Source organism: Marmota flaviventris, chromosome 2, assembly GCF_047511675.1.
Source record: "Marmota flaviventris isolate mMarFla1 chromosome 2, mMarFla1.hap1, whole genome shotgun sequence".
NCBI classification, from domain to species: Eukaryota; Metazoa; Chordata; class Mammalia; order Rodentia; family Sciuridae; genus Marmota; species Marmota flaviventris.
In genome coordinates, this window is record NC_092499.1 from 115,569,201 (window position 1) to 115,592,129 (window position 22,929).

Here is a 22,929-nt window from a genome sequence, read left to right on the forward strand (position 1 = left end):
AGCCTCAGCAAACAAATCACATCAGCAAAATATCAGAGACAAGTGGAACTGAAAACCCCCAAACTGCGGCCCCTCTCCACAGGTTCCATCCTTTCCACCCTCCACCCCCACGGCAGGGAGCCGTCTCTCCCAACTCTCCAGCAGCCAGGCTGCCTGCATCTTGGGGAGCTCCCATTTCCTGTCAGAGGTGGTCTACACAGCTGGTACCCTCTGGGTGGAATCCCTAATTAAACCAAAGCCGAGCAGCACCCTGCCCCCAGGAAAGCCCAGCTGGATGAGGAAGGAAGTGCTCTGTCCAGTGTGCCTATGAACTGTGATGGGGTTATGGGCCTGGCACATGGAAGCCCCTGGTAAGCATGGAGCAAAGGGCTCCCTGGGGCCAGTATCACAGGCCATGGTATAGGGCATTCTGGGGCTCCCCTTGCTCTCCACTAGTCACTGCTGCCTCTCCCTCCCATAAATGTGCAACTCCCATAAATGTGCAACTCAGCCTGGAACCCCAACATTAGTTTCCATAGGGCATATCTAAGAAGCTGATTTAATTAGGGATTTCACCCAGAGGGTACCAGCTGTGCTCTGCATCAAACATGTAGACCACCTCATCTAAGAAGCTGCTCAGAGAGGTGACCCTCTCATTCCAGCCCCTCACACAGGCTGATCAAGAGAAGCAGATCAGCTGTCTCATCTCCAACACCCACGACAGACCACATTTAGGAAACCATCAAGCATTCCCACGGGTGTCCTGTGTGACCCCCAGATATCAGATCACAAGTGGTGCTAAATGGTTAACTGCTTCCAGACAGGAAGGCCTAGATCTCCACCGACAGACAACTCTCTGAATTGCTTTCCTCATCTCATTGGGAATCCAGAGCAGCCAGGGCTGAGGTCCCGGGGCCAGCTTCAAAGCTTTCATCAGCACATAGCAATCTTTCAGAGACAAAACCATGACAACAGCCTTTAAAAATCTGTGATCATCTGCATGTCAAATGATTCTGGATGAGAAATCCATGTGCACTTAAAATAAAAACAATGCCGTCTGAAGCCTAACCAACAGACCCTGGGCCTCGATAGAGTTCCTGGGGCCAACGGCCCCCACCAACCTCCAGCACGCACCCACACCCACACGCTCGCACACACTAAGGAGGAGGCCTACAGGGGTTTGCAGTTTGTGGTGAGAACACACTTTGGACTGAAGAAGCTAATGAGTTTTTGCAGGCCTATGTCCTGGGCTGCCAGCCAGGGTGGCCGGACTCTCCAACCCAGAATGCTGCCCACAACAGCAGGGACTCCTGGGTGGGGACAGGCATTGTTGCTGGCAGCTCTCTGCCTGGAACACTCAGATCCTCAGGAGCAGAGCCAGTGTTCCCAGCAGGCACCACTCTGGCATTTGGAGTAGAACAATTCTTTGTTATGAAGGACTGTCCCTCCAACCCCAGACCAACTGTGTCACTAATGATCCTCACTTCCAGACTCCCTGGGGTGGGAGGCAGGAGTATCATCCCAGCTCAGAATCTGTGAATTTGCTCACAGGTATTACACACTCACAAGGATACCTACCTTCTCAACCTCAGTAATGTTGATATTTGGGACCTGATAATTTTTTTGATGTGTGCACCTGTTCTGTGCATTATATGATTTTTGGGGTGGGGATAATGGGGATTAAACTCAGGGGCACTTGACCACTGAGCCATACCCCAAGACCTATTTTTGTATTTTATTTAGAGACAGGGTCTCACTGAGTTGCTTAGTGCCCCGCTGTTGCTGAGGCTGGCTGTGAACTCTTGATCCTCCTGCCTCAGCCTCCAAGCCACTGGATTACAGGCATGCACCACCCGTGCTCAGCTGTATTGTAGGATTTTTAATAGCACCCCTGTCCTCTCTACCCAGGAGTGTCTATCACTTACTCCATCATAAAGAACCCGAGAGGTTTCTAATTATTGTATAAATTAATCTAGAAAAAAAGAAAAACAATGCACTCCAAAACAGGGTCCTTTCTCACCTCTATTTACTTTTTCCTACCTCAAATCCACTGAGTTGTGGAAGAAGGATGAGCATAATAGTCAGGATTGTATACGGTAGGAATTCTAGAAACAATCATCCAGCCTCCACCACAATCTAATGTATACGGTAGGAATTCTAGAAACAATCATCCAGCCTCCACCACAATCTAAACCTGCATAGAGCAACAAGTTCACTCACCTGTCCTGTTTATGTGCCAAATAAAAACAGAAAAATACAAAAACAAAAACGAACCAGTCTTGTTGCTTAGAAATTTCATTGGTCCAAGCTCTCTTGCCTCAAATGAATAGGATATTAATGACTGAAATATAGTATGAGTTTAATAAACCTTTGGCCAAAAAATAATATTGACAGCCTGTCTGCATTTTTTTATGTTTATTTATTTGGTACTGGGGAGTAAACCCAGGGGTGCTTAACCACTAAGCCACATCGCCAGCCTTTTTTAGTATTTTATTGAGAGACAGGGTCTCACTGAGTTACTTAGGGCCTTGCTAAATTGCTGAGGCTGGCTTTGAACTCACAATCCTCCTGAGGCTCACCTCAGCCTCCCGAGCCGTTGGGATTACAGGCGTTGCACCACTGCACCTGTGCATTTATTTTTTGAGCCTTCAATTTGCAGAGTGATCCTCATCTTGATCTGGGTCTACCCCACTGTGGGAGCATCTGTGGAGGAGCCCAGGTGGAAGGAACACTGACAAACCACGGGGAGGTGGGGAAGCTTAGGCCCTGCGCAATGGAGTAAGGTAGTGCAGTAAAGCCAGACCAAGGTAAGCCACTCACAAGGGTCTCTGGCTGCTGCCCCCTCCTCATAGTCAGGAAGATGGGCAGGCTCTGAACTTTGCCAGTCACTTTGGCCTACTTAATAACTCCAACTCACAATGTCTGGGAAATCATAAAAGGGTTCCTTGATGTTGCTTACTTCCTCTGGCAAATGGGTCAAGGGTCAGGGTCTTGGGGGGGGTGTGTGGAGGGAGTAGCCATCTTCCCCCTTCCCCACACCTTTACCAAACATGTGGCCACACACACACTTCCCACAGGTGGGATCTTCCTGCAGGGCCTGGTCCAGAGCCCAGCATCCTCTGGTTATGAGTAAAAGGGATCCATTGGGATTTCACACAGACATGCCCAGTTCAAGGTCTGGTGTGGTAAGCCATTGTTATAGATCGTGGCCGCCATTAGAAGATGGCGCCGGCTTCCACTGTGGCCTGTGGTAAACAACTCCTTTTATGGAGAGTTGGCGCGCAATTCCTTACCACCCTATGAGAGAGATCCACGTGGCGGCTTGGGATTGGGATGCAGGGGGCTTTATTAGGGTGTGTCGGGTGCGGGCGCTAGAAGATGATACATGACTCAAGGCCTGAATAAACTGCTGAAAGAAGAATCCTGTGTCATGTTTTCCCTTGCCGGCGAGGGGTCGCGACAGTCTGGCACACAGGCCACCAGGTGCCCACAGAGGGGTTGCTCAGAAGCCCTGTGGGCAGCCCAGGGCAAGTTCCCACTTAGCAGCACCCTTTCACCTCAGCACTCACACTGTCTTTCCTGGGGCCCAAACCCAATAGAGAGGCCTTGGTGTGGCAGCAAGGCTCCAGGACAGGGGTGGGGCGTGTGAAAAGGCAAAGGTGGTTTTATATTTGGAGAACTTTAATACTCGATCAGAGCTTCCCTGACCCTGTCCTGAGTTTTTTTTTTGTGTGTGTGGGGTGAAGGATGGAAGGATGTGGAGAAAGCAAGAAAAGCTCATTCCTCCCCGTGGTAACTGCCATATTTGCTGCTGAATATCATGCTTTGCTCCCCTTAAAACTAGCAGTACACAAAAACCCATCTGTACACAGGCTGCCCAATCTGAGAATGGCCTCCACACACACCACAGTCAAAGAATGAACTGGAAACTTTGTTTACGGTATTTTTTTTGAGCATGGTGTTTGAGGGAGGGGAAGCAATTGCCCAGACAGAATCACTCTAACAAAAATGACAATCACATAATGAATGATGTCCACTGAGCCAACTGTTAGAAGCTTGGGAGCTCTGATAACTCTGGAAGGAAGACACTTACTAAAAGCTCCAATCTTCAGATGGGGAAACTGATGCTCAGTGATTAAGTAACTTCACTGAAGGACTTTCTGCCAAGAAGCCAAATTTCAGAATTTGGGGAGGGATCAGAGAGAGATTTTTGTAAGAAAAAAACGACCATCAGTGTTAATGATTGACAGCATTTCCAATTAGAACAGCTGTCCAAACAGCCTTTGATCCAACTCAAAAAACCTCTAAGCATCAGCTCCAAAAAAGGGGGGGGAAAAAAGAATCAAGATGCAGGACTTGAACAATGGGGACAAGTCACAAATCACAGACTGGAACCAGATCATACGTTGGTTGACTCCTTCTGGCAACTGGGCGCAGCCTGTTATCAACAGGCAGCTGAGGTCCAGGAGGCTCACCTTGGTCCTTCAGTCCGTCTTGGTGCCACAAGGCCACTGGCTGTGAGCCAGGTCTTCAGAAGCACCTGCAAGGTGGTGGGAGGGGAGAGGGCTTCTCTGGAACCCTCTGGGAAAAGGTATTTGGGGAGGCTGATGCAGCCTTTGAAAGTTGCTTTTCAAGTGTGGTTCAAAGAGGGAGGCTTTGCTGGTGGAAAAACATAGCTCCTCAGAAGTAACTAATCTACTAGATGCAGACACAGCAGCTGAGACAAACGGGCACAGAGGTCCCGCTACATTCAGAATCTGTGCTACCAACTGGGCGCTGGGAATAACATCTGTCCTGCGTCTCTGTCGAGATTGTTAGACAAATAAATGACAGAAAACGAGATAGTGGGGGGCAAGTGTAATTTCCCAAAGAGCAATCTGTTCCCCGCGCCGTAGTAGCTCCCATTCGCACACTCGTCTCCTCATTAACGAAGGACCTCTGAACATCTCGCTGGAAGCCAAGGAGTCTAAAAGTACATCTCCCTAACCACGGCCTACCAGCCACATTTGCTGTGACTTCAGACCATGGTGCTTCTTGACCATCGACACTGAGGTAGAGGGACAGAGACTGCTCTTGGCTCTCACCCCTCAGCAACTGCCTGCTGCTGGACCCATCAGCACCCAGAATTCATCCTTGGTCATTTTGCTTCCTTAGCTGAGGTAGGTGCTCAACACAGTCAACAGCCACCCTGACAACCACTGTACCAAGAGAGCCTCTTTTTTTTTTTTTTTCTCTCCTTTGTGTGTTTGCACATGTGTGTGTGAGCATGTGGGCGTGTGCTGGGGCTTGAACCCAGGGCCTTGTGCATGCAAGGCAGGCACTCTACCAACTGAGCTGTAACCCCAGCCCTCCCCTAGTTAGTTTTAAACTGCGCAGTCATCTGCACCTGTGGACCCTGAGCGCACACTTCCTTTCAACCTCAGCCAAACAAAAGCAAGGCCAGGGAGAAAACTGCCTCTTTAAAGAGCAGGTTTTGCTCCAGGGCCACACAGAAGTGACCTGAATTCTCCCCCAAGCCCTTCCTCTATCTTGCCCTGTGGCTTTCTGGCAAATTACTTCCCTCCTCCCAGCTTTAATGCCTCCAAAATGGAAGGATGGAAGGTCCGACTAGATAATGCATTAAGTCCAGGAGCCCTGATTTAGAATGCCACACCCTTTTGACCTGCTCTCATCACACCCCTTCTTCCAGACAGCTCTGCGAAACAGAGCATCACAGGCATTTAAAAGACAAGCAGGGAGGAACCAAGCCACATGGAGAGGCGGGCAGATGTTGGGCAGGAGGCTAGGGGGCGGGTTGGGGCCAGGTCCCCAGGTCCTGTCTTCATAGCATAAATCATTTCAGTTTGTTCACAGCAGAACTGTGCAGGGTTGTCAGAGGCCACAGGCAAGGGTCAGGATGCCCATTCTTAAGTGTTAAGCATCTCCTGTCCAGATTCTCTGATTCACAAGAAATCTGTCCCATGTCTGTTAGGCAAGGGAATGGCCATCCCATGCTATTAGACTCCCAGTGACATCTCTGAAATGAGGATTCCTTCCTCAAAGAATCAGGGCAGTGTCTTGGAAAGAGTACTGAAGTATGGGTGTGGACATGTGTCAGAAAGATGAGATGAGGAACAGATACCTGCCTATTCTGAAGCTTCAATTATACTTGAGCCATGTAGAAACCATGACCTTTGGAAAGACTGGCCCTGGTCTTTGGGTCTCAGGTCACTCCTCTAGAAGCCTGTGTGTCTGGGGTGAGGTCTCTGTCAGCTCCTGAGGTTCTTGAATTTGAAGGAAGTTTTACCTGGCTCTCTCATGACAGCCTGTCCTGTCCTGAAGTGACAAAGTGAACCTGCTTCATCCTGAACTCAAGTCAAGAGGCATGGGGAGGGACTGAGGCGAGGACCGCGCAGGAGGCGGCTCCTGCCCTAATGTTCCCAGCAGCTGGGTGCCACCATCACCCAGCCGTCAAATACTGGAAGATTCCAGAATAATGTGTCTGGACAATTTTAACTTAAAATATCCCATTGCATTTACCAGGCAATTCTAAATTGATAGCCCCTCAATTATTAACTAAAAAGATGACATCCTTGTCAGGCAGTTTCTCCCTGGGCTAAGCAGTGAATGTTTATCAACATCAGAAGGAAAATCCAGGGAGGGTGAAGACCTCCCATAAAAGCTGGGGTGGCTTCCTAGGCCCCTTTCCATCCATGCCCTGGCCCTCTGTGGTGGAAGAAAGGGGTAAATAAATGATCCATTCAGCAGCCTCAGGAGATAATGCCCTGTCCTGGAGAGGCTGGCTTACACCACAGATCACTCGATGATAGGCAAGCCTCCTTTTTAAAGACTCTCTTAGCACTGACATATTGATCAAATTATATATAACTACAACGTCATTAAATATTTATGCCTTCCGAGGAAGGCTCCGGAATTCTTTATTCGGGGAGGACTTGGGACAAGCAAGGCCTAGCCCTCAGCATGACTCTGAGGATTGGCTTCCTGGGGGAGGGAAGAGGACACTGGCCAGGCAGCCAGGGATGGCCACCCTGTGCACCAGCCCCGTGCCCTTCCCAACAGAGTGAGATGACAGGAGGGAGGAAACACCCACCCTTCCCCAGCAAGGGTCAGTGAACGGAAGGGGGGCTGGGATTTCCGGATTGTGACACAGCCCTTGGGTACACTTCCCTGAAAGGAATTCACCTTCCCTTTCCTCCAAGAAGTCTGGGGTGCGAGGGAATTGGGAATGGTGAGGGGGAGGCCCGGGCAGCACAGCCTGGAGGGTGGCGCTCCCTGCTCGGGATGCCAGTGTTACAGCCTCAGTTTCTGTGGCATGAAGGAAACAGATTCGGGTGCAGAATTATCCTGGGTGCTCTCAAAATATGAATCAGACACTATGTGCACGTGGCTCTGCCCTGGGGAGTGTTCACTGAGATGTGGAGGCAGGCCCCGCTCCACAGGAGGGAACTGGGCTTAATGACAGCTCTAAGAGTCTCTAAGACTTTCATTTCTGACTCTCAGTTTCCATCCACCAGGCTTCCTGTTAACAAGATCCAATAATCTTTAAATATTTGTTCACTTTAATTTCTTGGTTCCCAAACACATTAAACTCTGCTTGCCTCCCACCCCCACTTAGGAGCGATGGCTCTCAAAAGAGCTTGCTTGTATAGACAGAACAGGCAAAGCCTTTTCAGATCACCCCTTCCCCCAACACTGCCCATTCATCCCAGGAACCCCCTCCCCCTCCCCCAGCCCTCCCCTCAGATAACCCCTGCCCCTCCCCCACCTCCTCCAACTCCATTGGCCCACACCTGCCAGGAGGAAAAATTCTCAATTCATCCCTGTGGGGTTACCATGGCAACCCCCAGCCACCTAATCCCCCTTGGAACATTATGCAAATCTCCCTTTGCCCCTCAACAGGCTGTAAAAGTCACATTACCCTTGCAGAGGCAGCTCATTAAATTTTGGGGGTCTCCCCATCAGGTCAGGGCTACAAATGAAATTAGGACGATGACATTTTGAGGACAGAGGCTCTTTGGGTGGCATGAAGGGGAAATAAAGTGGTGTCGGGGGCAGACTTGACTGTGCTCAGAGACGGAGCCCCATTCAACCCACCCAGCCTAAGTTCACAACCAAAGAGCCCATCCCCTCCTTCCATTAAAAGGGTCAGAGAGTCCTTTTTCCCCAAATAAGGACTGGCAAGCGCAGTAGCATTTCAGAGGCTTTGAAAAAATCCAGATCAGTTATTTAGAAACTCATCTTCTACCATCCGTTCTATCTCAAATTGACTTCCACATTCAACCTCTCATTTCACACAAGAAGCAAGAGGCCCAGAGAGGGTAAGGAAATGCCCTCACTCACAACAGCAGCACAGAGGTAATCAAGTCCCCTGGCTCTAGATCCTGCATTCTTCCCTCTACCTTAAAGAGTCCTCAACGAGTGGTGATTCTGCCACATCCCCTGGGGATCTGTGGCACTTTTGGGTGTCAGAGAGGCAGTGCTACTGACAACTAGTGGGTAGAGGCCAGGGACCCTGCTGTATATCCTGTAATACACAGAGCAGCCCCACCACAGAGAGTCAGCCAGCCCCAGAAGGCAGTGAGGAGCAGGCTGAGAAGCCCCCTCTGCACGCTGCGGAGGCCCAGGCTTGACTGAATCCTTGAAGATTTTGCTGGGGCCTTGCCAGTGTTGAAATCAAGGCCCCCACGGGTGGTGGCCTGAGGTGGCATGTGTGAAGACCACACCTTGACATGCCTGTGTTTGAAGAGCACTGGTCTCCAAATAAAACAGTTCTGACCCTCCTGCTGGTCCACCGTGGGCTCAGGAGCAAGTCACCTGACCTCTGTGATTGGCAGTGTTCACGGTGCTCGAGATGGGCAGGGGAGGCTGCAGGACTGGCACGGGGAGTGACCAGGTAACATTATGGGTTGGGCTCTGGGAAGTCTTACAATACACAAAATACCAAGGACCCTGTCCCTCTGTCTTTGAGGCCCTGGCAATTGGGACTCTGTCCCACTATTGAAGATACCTTGTTGAGACCCATCTGTGTGCAAGGTACTGTGCTGAGTAGTCATACACACCGTCTGGTGGCATCTTCCCAGCACTCTCCATAGCTGCACTGTCCAGTGTGAAAGCCACCAGTCACATGCGGCTAGACAAATTTCAATTAAATTCAAAACAGTTTCTCAGTCACAAGGACCACATTTCAAGTGCTCAAGAGCCATACACAGTTGATGGTGATCAGGCTAAACAGCACAGAGATATGACATTTCTACCACTGCACAGAGTTCTACTGGACAGCTCTGCTCTAGCAGGTAGGTATTATTATTGTCCCCATCACAAATTGGAGCTCAGAGAGGTCAAGTAGTTGCCCAAAGTCACACAGCAGTAAGTCTGGACCTAGGATAGTCTGACTCCAGACCAATCACCTCCCAGTTGCTTGTGCTCTGCACCTACCGTCTCAGGATCACCCTGCAAACACCAGCTGACTCCTGAGGGCGAAACTAGATCCACCAGCACAGATGCCAGTAAAAACTGCCTCATCAGGGACCCACTACCACCACCTAGCAGGCCTGGGAAATGCCCCGCGGGCATTCGCCGTCACAGGAGGTTACAGAGTCCCGTTAAGTAAAGTGAGGAACAGCCACGAGGGGTCCCCTGAGAAGCAGGGTAAGAAACAGATGAAAGAACAGAGGAAACCCAAAAAGGCTGAGAAAGGAGTCCACAGCCCCCACTGTGAGCTCCCTGCAGGCTGGGCTGCTGGGGCCACACCACGTACAGGTGACATGGAGGACCCTGGAAGCGGCAGGGCATTTCTCTGGGACTCTAAACACTGCAGCTTCTCCACTTCAAGTCGCCTTCATGGAGTGCCACCATTCTCCAAGGTGAAGCATGAGAGCCCAAAGTTGAGGGATACAGACTGGGGCGGTACTGACACCCCAGCTGTTCCCGCCTTTCCCTAGGAAGGAGAAGGAGACGAGAGGAAGGACCCACTTCTGCAGAAGTGAGGGTCTAGGGATGAACCCAAGCACCGGCTGACCGGGCTGTCCTGCGGGGCCCGCCTTCTCCATTTCACGCTCTCATCTTTACTCTATAGACCCAGGTCACTGAGCCATCCCAGACCACTTGATATCATCTGCCATACCTCTGGAGCCCCCTGTGGTCCTAGATCTGCCCAGGGAGAGGGCAGAACGGTGGACAGTTCTGCACTTGACTCCCACCCACGTTATGACTCACTCCTTCCCCTTGTCCACTCGTCCAGGAACTGCCTTCCTCTCCACCTGACCAGCAGGAATCACTGCTGTTCCCAAGCACCTCTGCTCCCTCAGGAGTGCCCCTGCTGGTACAATGGACACGCTCAGCCTCAGACCCAAGGTCAGGCAAGATCATTAAGGGCTGTCCCTAGGGAGGCACCAGGGGAGCAGGTGGAAGGCCTCCTCCAACCTCTCAGTCAACAGCTGGCAGGGTGGGGTAGACTCCAAACCCAAAGCCTTCAGAGTGGGCTAGGAGCGGGGTCCCGAGTTGCCCTGGGTATTCCCGTGCTCCACGACCAGCAAGAGGAACGCTCGCTGCATCTGAGTCTGCATTCGAGGGGCCGACGTCGCCTTCCAGAGCAAACTGAAAGGGATTTTCTCCCACTGGGTTAGTGTAGTTTTCACTCAGAATTAAAAAATGAGAAAACAGTCGAAGAGCTATGAACAATAGCTATCAAGGATTTAAAAGGCAAATGAGATAAGGCCACAACACTTGGAACTCCATGCCCAAACAAACAGCCACCGCGGGACAAGCCTAGTTTACAAATTCACGGCTCAGTTCCTTCTCATAATCCAAATTGGGCATGTTTCACCTGACTCTTCCTCATTTCTTGCGCCCCCATCTCTGCTGTATCATCTCTCCCCCTCCCCCTCGTCTTCCCCTTTTGCATTTACACTGTTCATGGAGTGAGATGAGAAGTTAAAAACCACAAAAAACCTTTGGGTTCATTAAAGACATTTAAAAATAAAGGGGCATGACACTTTAAGGACCCTTTCCACAAACACCATTTTTGCAGCCTGCAGGCCTCTCAAAAACCTTAGGAAGCCTGTGTTCTTCCCAGAAAATGTATAATGCTCCACAGGCTCAGGGAGAGAACCCTAAACTGCGACAGTGCCCTCCTCCTGGAATACCCACAAAATGCACACACTCACTCTATGGGCTAAGGGTCATGAAGGGCTCAGGGGCCAGTCAATACAAAGGGTCTGTCCCTCAGAGAATGCACAGCCCCGTTTCCACACCTGTGCCTGCCAGTGACCTGCCAGTGACCGGAGTGCATACAGGTCATCTCCACACCCCAGGCCTTCTAAGGGGTTGGGATGCTTTTGTACTGACGGCTGGTTGCTCATTATTTTTGGTGCAAATGTCTAATCTGTTTTGCTACAGAAAAGTGAAGGTGCTATATTGCCACAATCTTCAATATTTGGAAGATCAATTTCTCAACCACTTTGTCCTCAATAAAGGCCTTGTCCTGGGATTATCTGGCGGCAGCAGCAGCTGCTCCAGAACGCTGGACCCTGCCTGTCACTCGCATAGTGGGTGAACAGAAGGAAGGGTCTTCCACAGATATTCAAGCCAAGTCCACCCATGTTGCCCCTTCTGCAGGAGCAGCTGGCGTTGGGAGGGAATAGGGCACCAGCCACAGGCCCAACCCCAGACCTGGACACATCTCCCTGGCCTCTCAGGCCCCACCTGGGGCCTTCCCACAGCTGAGCCCTTGACTATCTCCTTACTCTTCACAGAAGGCAAGTGAACAAGGGCTGCCAACAATAAAGGGGGCCGAAGAGAAGGGGTAAATGCTTTGGGGTTGACTAGATGAGAACTCTGGCAACCCCCCAAGCCTGGTGTGAACCCCCACTTAAGAACACACCCACCTGTGCTACCCTCACTCAGGCTTTCCAAGCAGGACTCTTGGGCCCAGGAGCTCTGTACACTGAATAGCACCCTAGAACCTGATTAGCAAGGGGTTTAGCATCCGGGCACAACTCTTACCCAGGCTGACTGTCCCCAGGTGTCTGCCTGGATACTCAGTGATAGCTCGGCAGCCCCAATTCCCCACCCTCCGGCTGAATGTGCAACTTTCTTAATCAAACAAAAATATCTGAAACCAGTGCCATGAGAATTGAGACAACCCCCCCCCCCCATTTCCTCCTGGAGAAATCCAAGGTCCTAGAGTCCCTCAGTGGGGAGAGGCCGAGGGGAGGTCTGCGGACTGAGACAGACCCTAAAGCAACAATCTCACCAAACACTCTTACTTCTGTGGAAGCAGGACATTCGCCCTTCCCTAAGTTTCTCTTAGCCCCAACTTGAGGGGAACATTTACTCTGAAAGGCAAGAGAAAGAAAAGAAAAAGGCAGGAGAGGAGAGGAGAAGGAGAAAGCAAGCAAGCATCTTGGATGTGTCTCAGAGAGCATTTGTTGAAAACAAGATATTGTCCCTTTAAGCATATAAAAACAAGGCCCTTGAGCACGCGGTTCTCACTCTGGTACACAATTATGGGTGCTTTCAGCTGTCTAGCACTACTTCAAGTGCGCTCTTAAACCAGACTGTCAATGGCATGTTGAAAGCTATTTTGCTGGCTGCTATCATTAATAGCAAAGTGGAGAGCCAGGCTGATGAGAATTAAATATGGGGGAGGGGGCGGGTCATAAGCAGTCATTACGGAATTACCAATATGAGGACGGAGGCCAGGCCACTTTGGGGAATAAAGTTCAAGCCAGGACATTATGGTGGAGGCACAGGCAGGGGAGGCTATGATGGCCCAGGGTGTCCTCCCCACCCCCACCCCGCGGCAGATGGACCCAGGCCAGCTCTGGAGAGCCATATGGGGACAGAGGGAGTCACTGAGTCGTAAGTGGCAAATGTGAGGGCAGAGAGGCCTTGGAGATCACTTTGCTGCAAAATGTCACCACCTCGCCTCACTTCCCAAGTGCAGTCCCCGCCCCACACCATTCCAGAGGCTTGCGGCTTCCTGACTATCTCAAAGCCTTCCCAGGAGCCGTTGCTACCCTGGGGGAGCCGCGTTGCCACCCTGGGGGAGCCCAGGCTGCTGGCTGCTGCCCCATAAACCCCTGCCCTCCCTTTAAGGCTCTCAAGTAGCAGCACTTCAGCGCAGTCCCCTCTGACCCAAGTCCCCATTCCCAGGAACAGTGAGAGCTAGCGGAGCCTGTCACCGTGGGCCACATTGGCACTTACCTCACTGCACTGCAATTACTTATTTAGATGCCTGACTCCCCAGCGGAGGGAACGGTGTCTTATTCATCAGTGTCACCAACCCCAGCCCACACCCGGCACATCCTGGGCCCCTAATAACTGTTTTGGGAATGAATCCAACCCCCTCATTTCACTGATGAAGAAACTGGATGCAGAGCCACAGAAAGAAGCCTGCACAGGCAGCAGCCAGCCCACAATGAAAACCCCCACTTCCGACTCACGGGGCTCAAAGAATACAACCCCACACTCAGACTATCCAACGTGTTCACTGAGCAACTATTACATATTAAGTGCCACAGTGACCTCAGCAGAGGGGCTTCTTCCACAGCTCTGACAATGAGATAACGAGATGTGAGAAAGACACATGTGTGACAGAGCACAGGGACAGGCCAGCTGGGAGTAGGCCTTTATCACCTTTTGGTCCCTGGTGTCCCCGGAATTCTGTACAAACAATGAGAGAAAAGCATTCTCCTATGCAGAAAGGAAAAGCAAATTTATTCCTTGACTGACTCACTCCTTCAACAAAACAAAATGGAAATGAATGGGCCTCTGTAAACCAGACCCTTCCTTTGAGAACCTTCCTTCAGGCACCCAGGGAGGGAGGAGTCCAAAGAGTGGAGGGGAAAGCTCAGGGCCATCCAGGGCTCCTGGTCGGGGAACAAGTAGAATCAGAAGCCTGGTTCCCACCCAGGCTCAGTTTCTTTGAGGGGTACAATAAGGATAAGGAACCACTTGTCCATCTCCCAGGCTCATTTCCATTGTCAAATACAGAAGTAGAAAAAGACCCAGAGAAGCACAGAAACTCCCATTCTGTACTGCTCTATTGTCAGCCAGAGAAAGGAAGCGTGGGGTGGCCGGCAGTCCTGAGGGTGGGGGCTCCCTGTAGCTCCCTGGACAGAGTAAAGGATACTTTGGGCTCAGCAGACCCTGCTAAGCCAGGCAGCAACCCAGTTAGTAAGATGACACAACCTGTGTGATGAGAGGGGAATCTATTCCAGGGAAGAGAGAAGTGGCAGGAAAGGCCAGATGGAATCCAGGGTGTGGAGGGGCTCCTGGTTGCCAGCACTCTGGCAAAAAAAATAAAAATAAAAAAAAATTTGCAGCTCAACCCAAATGCCACACAAATAGGCACTACCCTAGTATAAGCACACACCCTTTCATTCCTGAGGGTGGTCCCAAAGTAGACTACCAAGGTAGACCCAACTCCTTGGCAGGTTCTTTGCACTCTTGTACTTTGTACCCAGTGACTGCACCTTGACTATGGTCACAGAACTTCAAGCCGGTTTGCCTGGAAATCTTCCAGCCCAAGCACCATAATACTTAATTGAGAAGGTTCAGAGAGGAAGGGGGTGACAGGCAGAGAGAGATTTTCTATGGACCACGTTGGCCTTGCATTTATGGCCGCTATTTATGGCCACTCCTGTCAGCTAAAAAGTTCATAGGTTTTTAGCACCTCTGAACCTTCCCTCTGGGATTGCTCATTATGCACTCTGTGTTGTTACTGTACACATCAAATCAGGAGTTGTGCAAATAGCTGGCAACTTGGAACAAGGCTGCAGACAAAGAGGGCTCAGCTAACACAGTTATACAACCAGAAATGAGGTAATCTGAACTTTGGTGGAGCTGGGTTTGTGGCCTTAGCCTCTCTGAATGATGATGCAGAGAACAGTTAATTGAAGACACCTAGTGCTAGGAGCTAGTAAAGGAGCACTCCACCTTTCTTGAGTCTTACAAAAAGAGACCTGAGGTTAGAAAGGAAGCCTACAGTGGCAGCCTTACCATGAACACGGGGCTGTAGGAGTCTGGATACACCAGTTCTTCTCTCTGGGCCTCAGTTTCCTTAGTGGAACTTGAAAGGTTTGGATGAAAATCTAAAGGGCTCTTTCAGTTCCAGGACTCCAAAAGAAAACTTTAAAGGCAGGGTTATTTGGCTTACAGAGAAGGTGACCACACAGTATTGGCAATGACACTGTCCCCAAATAAGAAATAACTGAAGTTCACTTTCAAAACATTCATGCTCACCAACAGAGGGTAAAAGGCCAGAATGACCTAGCTACCCACAGCCTCAGTGCCTCAAAGTCAATGCATGACAATTGCTATGGAGCCCCTGCTTGTCAGCTGGCTTTGTCATCTGGGGCTGATATTGGAAAGCCTCTGCAGGAACAAGATGGAAACTGATGAGCTGGTCAGTCATCCTCGCCTCCCTAGTCTTGCTGAATCACCCTTGACATTCTGCCTGGAAGCAGGAGTTGGGAGGAGGTGGGTGACCTCTTGAAGCCCCAGGCCAGGCCTGTGATTCTGTAATCTTTGCTTTACCATAATTAGGGAGGGAAGCAGAAGAGTAGGAGGAGAAACCATTTATTACTTCTCTGGGATTTGACAGCTTGGAGAGGGAGAAAGAGAAACAGCCAGGGAAGGAGCCAGCCACAGTGAGTTTAACCTCACAGTAAAATAAAAATGGGCTGGACGCACCTCATCAGCTGCCCTCTGTCAATACTTGGGCCCATCTGGCAGAACTCGAGGTTCCCAGCTAATTGGCATTTCCCATAGAGCCAGCAAAGAAGAGCTTAAAAAAAAAAAATACATGGTGTAGTGAGGTGTGTGAGGGTACGCATGTGTGTGTGTGTGTGTGTGTGTGTAAGCAGACTGTGGAGCACCACACTTCCCCAAGGTGTGAGCTCCGTAGATCATCTATTATATAAAAAAGTACAGACAGTCCCCACCCCCACCCTGGAGCTTAAAGATGAAGAATCCAGCCTGTTTGTTCCAGGCAGATGTAATCACACGAACAGTCAAGTCTAGAGGGCAGGACACTGCATGAATAATTCAAGCACTCCAGTCACTTGATTGTGTGTGCAGATAAAACACCAGTCAACCGCTAAACAGGTCAGCTGATAAACTTGTTTGCTCAGGCCTAACCACCATCCGCCAAATGCACCCAAGACCCACACTACAATTAGTGGCAGGGTTTTCTTCTGCAGAGCCCTCGCAAACCTAGGGAGTGGCCAGCGCCATTAGGTCAGGGTTGCATTTCTAAGCCCAGAGTTTCCTCACCTCCTTGCCTCTTTTGTTTCTATACCGCCACAGGGTGATTTCACCCAACTCAGAGACTGCCACAGCCGGCAGAGACAGCACATTCAGGGCACATGCATTCATGCTGGGAATGGGCTAGAAGGCAAAGGTGAGAGGCCAGTGGGATAAAGCACCCAGCTGAGAATCCAGAGTCTCTGATGTGAGTCCTAGCTCTGCCCTCTGGCCTCCCTGACGCCTTGGTTTCCCCACCTATAAAAAGGGCAAAGAATCCCTTTAGCCACCACTGGCAGCTGAGAGGATTAAAGGAGACAATGTAGCCAAACCTCAGGCATTCTCCCCCTAAGAACCCTGTTTGGGGAATGGCCAGAAATCCCAGATGCACACAGCTGCTCTTTATACAAACCCCACCACCAAGTGCGTTAAGATGTTTAACTCTTCTGGGTTCACAGCGTCCCCAGGACTCGGAGAATAGCTTTGCTCTGCCAGCCAAGGTGGTTCCTTTGTGCCAAAGAAACATCCACTCATAGATATGGGGACACCACCCATGCAGACCTCAACATGCAACGACATATTACACCTTAATTACGAAGCTCTTAGAATAACTGCTGCTATAAATTTAAACCTGGTTGCAATTACCCTCTTTAAACCTCTTTAAACATACCCAAGATACTAAGCAGAGAGAGAAAGAGAGAGAGAGAGAGAATGAATGTGTGTGTGTGTGTGTGTGTGTGTATGTTGAAAGGTGGAGAAAGGGAGGAAGTGACACCCTGCATAACACACCAAGGTCCTTGAAACACCTGGGAGACCCCAGTTTCGCCATATGTATTTTTTTCTGGACCAGTCAGACCTAGTCAGTTCCACCTCCAATGGGGCAGAATCTCTCTCTAGTCTCCCAAGGGAAACCTTATTTACATATAAAGCAGGATCTGTTTATTATTTCTGTGGACCAAGAAGTGAAAAGGTGGTAGCCTTCATGTGCCTTCCTAGAGAACTAACCCCTCAGAAAGCCACAAACTGGCTTCCCACACTGCTCTGTAAACTCGGGCCCCTGGCCCTTCACCCAACACTGGGGCTCCCTCCAGGACAGGGAAAGAAACTACAGATTCAAAAGACTGTACAGGAAGCCACTGGAGCAGGGAGGGGGTCACTTACCCTTCTCACCTGCTCTAGGTACTGCCTGCTTTAAAGAGCAAAATTTAAACCTTGTAAACGACTGTTAATTTAGAGCAGAAAATCCATTCAAGTCACGGTCACCAAAGGCTAGAATGAGTCAACAGCCTTCTGAGATTTCAAGAACACCAATTGTTAAAAAGAACAACCGGGCCTGCGCCATTTATTCGTGCCAAGTCAACGCTAATCGGTCCGCCAAGCCAAATTATAGGCAGCCTCTCCTCTCCTCGGAACACAAATACACAAACAGGCCTCTCCCAAGGCCAGCCTAGCACTGGGACTAGTTACTGATATGCACCAAGATAAAAGGTGTTTGTATTTGCCAGGTTTGAGGTATACTGTTATTAGAAGAGTGACAATAGGGGGTAGTTTACATATCCATCAAATGACACCACACTAGCTAAACTGGTTTGACTTGAGGATTTCAAAGCTGAGCTCAACCCCCAACCATCTCAAAAGGCCTGGCCAGGCTGCCCCGGGCCAGTTACTTCATCCTCAGCTTCAGCTTCCTTCTCTGTAAAATGGGAACACAGCTGCCTTCAAATTAAGATCCAGATGAAAAAGTCGCCTTCTAAATGTGAGGCATTAGAGCTCTATTTCATTTTGGTTTTATGTTTTTAAGCCGTTAGTGGCTTCATTCCCTTAAATTTCGACAGCTCAGTCTGGCTTTTAAGGCTCTTGAAGTTTAATCTTATCAAGGCAGAACATCACATTTTTTGTAAGAAAAAAAAAAAACACAGAAAAAGAGGAAAAAAAAAACCTACTGCATTTCCTCTGGAGGGTTTTACATTAAAACAGATAAAAGCAGTCAGCCAGCTCTAGGTTCTCAGGAGTCTGTAAAGCAAATCCTGTAGGTATGACTTTCCCTTTGGTCCTTTATACTCCACCAAGATCCAAGACCAGGACTAATTTCACAAGCTCCAATGCTAAAAGCTCAACATGTCCAAGAAATCTGCCAAGACTCAACACCTGCATTTCAAGGACTAGATCCACTTACTCTAGGAGAAGTGAGAGGAACAGAAGAACCAGCTCATTTTCAAACAAGGGGAGTCACAGAAGTCCATACATATGTTTTTAAAAACCAAATTCATTTCTTAAAGAGAAAAGCACTTACCTGTTTGTGCATTTCAATGTTCAAGCCATAGGACATCTCATAGTACTAAAAGTAAAAAGAATTGCCATTAAAAGACAACACAGAAATCTGTTCATGTTTCAACATCATTTTTTTTTCCTGAGAAGGTTTTGGCAAAACCATACTTTATGATCCATGAGTTATGGAAGTTTAAAACAAACACCAAAGCCAGCCCATGCTGAGGTTTAAGCGGTGGCATCAGGCGAGTGGGCGAGTGTTCTTCTCATCTCAACAGAACATTACATACACAGTAGTAAGAAAAGCCAGGCCCTCCCTCCCACAAGCACCACATGTGCCATATATCCTGTTTATACAAGGTGCGGGCTCAACAGGGAATGGTGTGTACACTGGGCCCCCCTTGTCCTCTGAGAGTTATTTAGCACTGTGTAGAAGGCCTCTTATGTGGAAAGAGGCACAGGGAGCATGCTTTAGTGCCTCCCATACCCTCTGACAAACAGAAGATGTAAACTTGCTGGAACAGACACTGGGTAAAGGGGGAGATGTCTATCTATGGTCCCACAGAAGACAAGACTCTTTACTGAGGAGGGACGTGAAGGCAGAGAGATTTAAAAGGCTCTTCCACTTCTCAGAAAACCCTGAGGAGGGAGGGTGCTTCTGTCCCACTCTGGCTGGATCCCAAGGCTGCAAAGTAGAAAAGTTTCCAAACATCCCCAGGAGGTCTCCAAGAGGGATTTTTACCCAATCCTGACGCGGAATGATCCAATCCTACCTCACTAGCCAAGACAGGGCCACCGGCCCTCTGAGAAACCTTTAAAACACAAATCAAAGGCACACAAAGGTAGTGCAGAGGTCTCCAGTCTGGAATCTGGGTTTCTCTCTCTGCCTCTCCTTTCACTACCCTCCTCCAAGTGGCCTGGCTAAGGGAAGCTGGTGAAGGGGTGGAGGGCACATTCAGATTACACGACTCTCCCGGCTACCCTGCGGCAGGGCCCCGGTGGGGACTAGGTTCCTGCCTCCGCAGATCCCAGCTTCGACCCGACAGGGTCTGCGCCCTGCCCTCTGCTCCCCTCCCCGGGCCGCCTCTCACCATCACATAATGGCGCTGCATCTCCGTCTTCTCGTTCGCCAGCTTGTCGTACTCCACTTTGAGGCTGCGAGGGCAGGAGGAACCGCTCAGGCCTGGCACCTGCACGACCTCCTCCCGGACCCAACCCAAGGGCCTCCGAGAGCCACTTCTCCACTTCCCTGATACCCAGGGGTTACCCCATTACCCCGCCAGCCTCGGGGCGGAGCGGGGGCTGGGTCCCTGCCACCGGGAACCGGGACCGAAACTACTCGAAACTTCCCACGGCCGGGCGAGCGGACTTATCCTGGCCGCGGGGGTGCGGCCCCTGACGCAGGCTTGCGACCCCAGAAAGCCGAGCAAAGCGGCAAGTGACCCCGACCCTCATGCGGGGGCGGCACCCAGAGCCGGGCAGCTGCGGGCAGCGAAGGGTTAAGGCGGCGCGCTGGGAAAGGGGAAACAAAAGGCGGAGGCCCTGTCGCCCCGGGGTCGGCAGCCCTTCGGTCCCCGCTGGGGGTGGCAGGAGCCGCCCCCTCCCCGCCAGCCCCGGGGCGGCCCCCACCAGCCTTACCTGTGATATTGAGCTTGCAGGAACTGGAATTCGTCTTTGATCCTGTCACAAGACTCAGCCACCGTGAATTTAAATCCCGGCTGCCCGGGCTGATGGGGAGCCTGGAGCCCGCAAGGACAAGACAGGGGAGGGACGCGGGTTTCAGAGGGGCTCCAAGCCGCCTGGCCCTCCGCGGCGTCCCGGCCCCTCCCCGCCGAGATCCACGGGAGAGGCCACCCTCACCGCCCAGAACCTTCCCAGCAAGTTTCTCAGCTCCCCGACGGGGCAGGGGCGGGGGGTGCCCCGATCGTTCCCTATCCGTCGCGGGCTCCCATCCTTTCTACTAGAGGCCCCCATTCCCAAGTAGGCGGGGGCGGGGAGACACGCCGGGAGAGTTGGGAGACTTAGGAGAGGGGGCGGGGGCAGCGTTAACAGCTCCCCCTCGAAGGTCCACGGCCCCCACTCCACTCCGGCGGAATTACCCTTCTCTCAACAGCGTACCCCCACCTCAGCCCCTTTGTGTGAGAACACACACACACACACACACACACACACACACACACACAAACACATCATAGGTAGCAACATGCAAAATGGAGGTGCCAGATAAACTGCCTCGTTTACCCTGCCATGATAGATGCTTAAATAAACCGAGTTGCAATTACTCACCGGATGTCTGCCTTGCGGATACATGGCAGGGAGGGGTCGTGATTCCGAGAGCGTGGAAGCGCCGAGAGCCCGGGCCGGAGAGGTGCGGGGGAGGGGGGAGCCGAGCCCGAGCGGGGGGCGGCCGGGGAACCGAGAACTCGCCCCCGGCCCCCCCAGCCCGCTATCACAGCGAAATCCCAGAGTCGGGCGCCCGCCCCAAGTGGAGACAAAGAGCTGCGGAGCGGGCGGCAAAGTCGTCGGCGGGCGCCGAGGCCGGGCGGCGGGAGCGGGCTTTGTGCTCCTAGGGCTCGGCGGGCTGCAGCCGGCCGCCTTCCCCTGGCTGCGTGGACAGTGTCAACGCCTGGGGCTGCGTGGACATCGTCGGCTCCCCGGCGGGTCCAGAGCTGGGTCCCAGGGCCGGGGGCTCCTCCCGGGGCGAGCGCGGGTCCCCTTTGGATTACTCAGCGCGTAGAACCTGGAGCGGGGTGCGCGGGGCAACCCCAAGCATCCGGGGCGAGCGGGTCTGATCCTAGAGGCAGCCGGGTCGGGGACTCGCGACGAGAAGAGGAAGAAGGCAGGCACTGAAGGTGGCTGCTCGGGGCCGCAGGAGCGCGGGAGGGTGAGGGCTGGAGCCCGGCGCGGGCGCTTCGACGCCCCCCCTCGGAGAGGAGAGCCTGCTGTTCCGTCTGCTACTGCCGCCGCCGCCGCCGCCAACCCTTCCCAGGGCCGGGGAGGAACTCCGGGTTCAGTAGGTGCAAATCAATCGCCCTGGCATCTTATTCCAGCGAGCACGGGAAACCTCAGCAAAGGGGTCCTCGCTGCTCCCAACTTGAGCTGTGCGAACCCAGCGAGGAGCGCTCGGCGCCACCGCCGCTGCCGCCTCACAGAGCGCAGGCAGGAGAGCGCTGGAGGAGAGACGCAGCCTGAGACAGGGAGCTCTGCGGCTTCCTTCCTTCCCCTCGGCCCGGCTCTCTCCGAGCCCCGAGAAACCCCCGAACACAAACACTCAACACACACACACACACACACACCAAAAAAAGTGCCTCGGACCTGCGGATACCACACACAGACAGGCGAGGGGGACGCGCACGAGGTCTGAACTGCCGCGAGAGCAGTTCCAAATAGGGACTGAAAAGTAACAAAATAATGTGGCAGCTTCGCCCGGCACTGGCCAATGGGAGCGCGGAGTCCCCACGTGGGGCTGCTGGGCTCGGCCTGCGACTGGGCGCCGCCGGGCGCGACGTCACAATGCCCTCTTGTGTCTAAAACTATGCATGAAAAGTAGCAATCAGGCCCTACCCGCTGGTGACTTTCGCATGGGAGTGAAAAACAGCGCTCCTCAGATCAGGAATTAACCAAAAGACATATAATAAATAGATATATATTATAGTCCTGGGCTGCTAGTTTTTTCCCTCCTCTTTTTTTCCCACGATCTACTAGCAAATAATTATTTAGCAGGAGGGGGAAAGAGAAGACAAGAATAACAACAAAAGAAAAAAAAGACAAGCTGTACGATCTTCAAAACCTGTGGCTAGTAGTAATGTATCGGTTTATTCTGCAGTGGTGGAGAACGATTCCTCCCTCTAATCTCATTAGGTCTGCAAAGCAGCCCAATTAGATACTATAAAACAAACAGAATCACTTTGTCACTTTAATGTTTTCACTTCACAAGATTTAGGACGGATAAAATGGTGGCTCCCAAAGTTGCCTTCGATCTTTAAAATTTTGCTCGGAACTGCGGCTGTCCCTATCTTTATCCCTTCCTACCGCTGCCCATTAGCCCCCAGCTTCCCTTCTTTGTTCGTTCGCCCTTCTTTTCAGAAAGCCAAATAAACAGCGCCTCTGATGAGCGTCGGCTGCCTGAGAGAAGTCTGAGGAACTCTGGCTTGGCGGGTAGCGCAGATGGAAGGGCCCGGCAGCCCGCGGACAACAGGCTCTGTTCGCGGCTGACCCCACTCGGGGTTCCTTCCCAGTGGGGACAGCTACGTCCTGGCCGCAGGCTTCCCGGGAGGGGTCCCCGCTGCACTCCAGGTCCAAAGGAGTGGAGCTGGGAATAGGGTCGGGGCTCTCCCGGCGCAACCCGAGAGCTCCGAGTTCCCACCCGGTTGACTCGGCCTAGTCGCCGTATTATCACAGCGTTGGCAGCAGCTTGTGGAGGAGCCTATGTGA

General features: G+C 51.7%; 1 protein-coding gene across 13 annotated transcripts in view; it reads right to left on the bottom strand.

Moving 5' to 3' along the window:
- Tle3 (TLE family member 3, transcriptional corepressor) overlaps positions 1-21,873 on the bottom strand; it is a 48,572-nt gene extending 26,699 nt beyond the window's left edge. For 12 of the 13 annotated variants that reach the window (XM_027923938.2, XM_027923925.2, XM_027923903.2 and 9 more), the window contains exons 1-4: positions 20,782-21,873; positions 20,134-20,234; positions 19,587-19,650; positions 18,521-18,565 (exon numbers count right to left, since the gene is read on the bottom strand). In XM_027923938.2, the coding sequence (XP_027779739.1) occupies positions 18,521-18,565; positions 19,587-19,650; positions 20,134-20,234; positions 20,782-20,805 (234 nt within the window). In that variant the 5' untranslated portion in view covers positions 20,806-21,873. The remainder of the gene's footprint in view (positions 1-18,520; positions 18,566-19,586; positions 19,651-20,133; positions 20,235-20,781) is intronic. The other variant, XM_027923877.2, reaches the window with a different exon arrangement.
- Between the last annotated feature and the right edge of the window lie 1,056 nt (positions 21,874-22,929).